A 1,859-nucleotide genomic window follows, 5' to 3' on the forward strand; every position below is an offset into this window, starting at 1 on the left:
AAATGCATAACTTCAAAAGCTGCATAGTTGAATACAAGAAACTTTTGAATCCAGCTGGTTAGTTAAACATTAATTTTAAATGGCAAGTGGCCTAAAGATGAGCACTACTAGTATGATGCTAATCCTGGAAACTGTGTAGTCTCAGCATATTTGTCATTTGATAGCTTAAATCAAAAAGATATCATGCACCTGAGTGGTCAGACCATCTCAGATGCGTGACAGAATCCGGGAGAGGCTTCCCCGCAGGTCCACTGTGTATTCTGCTCACTGATCAAGTTGTTCCCTGGCTGCCCTCTGCATAGTCAGCCCCAATCAAACAAAGAATCACAAATGTCGAATTCACACTCTCCACTGTGTTTGGCAGTAAGAGGAGGTTGAATACGATTAACTTAGCAACTTAGAGAATCCATTGATCGTAACAGAAAGAGGCACCAACTATTGCCACTGAAATCAGAGGGAAACATTACTGTGTGTTTATTTTTCATTTCCAGTGGTCTGATACTAAATCCACCTGCACAAGTTAGGATACATAAGAACACACTAGGGTTCTTTATTGCTGAAACACCAAAGGAAGTCAAAAGGTAATTTTTTTATTACTTTATGGGGGAAAAGCACTAAAGGCCCACTGAGTCAGCACCATGCCTCCTTTGTGTTAAGACTCACATAAGTCATTCTTGGTTTTCTTTCATTGTCCAGAGCCTTCTTTTACTGTTCGGTCTGTCACGATGATGTGTTTATTCCTGAGCTAATTACAAACTGTGGCTGCAAAAGCAGAAGCCGGCAGCACGTCACAGGTAATTGCACTTTATTTCTGGCCGTCCTTAGCCCAGCCTCTAGGGAGCTGCCTGAGGAAAGAGAAGAGGGTTCCATCTCTTAAAAGGCAATGTCCATTTGAACTTGGCCAGGAAGTGGCAGACATTTCCTCACTGGCCACATGAGAGGTGAGAATCAGTGTTTTAGAGCTGGAAGAAACCTAACTAGTTATCTAATTCAATTCCTTTAAAGGCAGGCAAATGTGTTTTAAGAGATCCAGTCACTTTATTCCAAAGTCACATAGCCAGTTAGTGGCATCTCCAAACTCAATCCCAGGTGTGCTGACTTTCAGCCCATTGCTTTTTCATGATTTCACAGTTTTTCACAAGTTCAGACTGAAAATTCAGCCTATATCTGATCACTTGGTTGGCCATGAGGATCTACTTCATGACCATGCCTTGAGTACTCTGTTTCCTTAATGGATAGTAAGAAGTTTAAAGTTTACTCATCCTGACATGGTGCCGAGGGAATGTAATTTTCTCTATTTTCTCTAACTGAACTCAGCAGTTTACCAACACCCTTTTCCATTTAATGGCAGAAATGGAAAAATTAATCTCGAGCATTCATGATCACTTAGTCCCTTCTGGTTTAAAATTTAGTCTTGGCCGGGCACGGTGGCTCACGCCTGTAAACCCAGCACTTTGGGAGGCCAAGGGGGATGGATCACAAGGTCAGGAATTCAAGACCAGCCTGGCCAAGATGGTGAAACCCCGTTTCTACTAAAAATACAAACATTAGCTGGGTGTGACAGTGTGCACCTGTAATCCCAGCTACTTGGGAGGCTGAGGCAGAGAATTGCTTGAGCCCGGTAGGCGGAGGTTGCAGTGAGCTGAGATCATACCACTGCACTCCAGCCTGGGTGGCAGAGCGAAAAAAAAAAAAAAAAACTTAGCTTCGTCCAGGTACATTCAGACTCTTTGTGTAAAACCCCAGTGTTTCAGAATTTAAACTTAGTCCATTCAAAATATGAATTTTCTATCAGGACTATTTTCATCCCTAAGGTTCTTATTCTCTCCTTCTTCTCAGAAAGCTATTTAAATGCAAGA

The 1,859-nt window shown here is 42.2% G+C and overlaps 1 protein-coding gene across 1 annotated transcript in view; it reads left to right on the forward strand.

Moving 5' to 3' along the window:
* Nucleotides 1-1,859, forward strand: part of KCNU1 (potassium channel, subfamily U, member 1) — a 186,527-nt gene that overhangs the window by 84,087 nt on the left and 100,581 nt on the right. Inside the window, exons 16-17 of the mRNA XM_011993021.1 lie at nt 492-581; nt 697-794. Coding sequence (XP_011848411.1) covers nt 492-581; nt 697-794 — 188 coding nt within the window. The remainder of the gene's footprint in view (nt 1-491; nt 582-696; nt 795-1,859) is intronic.

Source organism: Mandrillus leucophaeus, unplaced genomic scaffold (genome assembly GCF_000951045.1).
Source record: "Mandrillus leucophaeus isolate KB7577 unplaced genomic scaffold, Mleu.le_1.0 Scaffold111, whole genome shotgun sequence".
NCBI lineage: Eukaryota > Metazoa > Chordata > Mammalia > Primates > Cercopithecidae > Mandrillus > Mandrillus leucophaeus.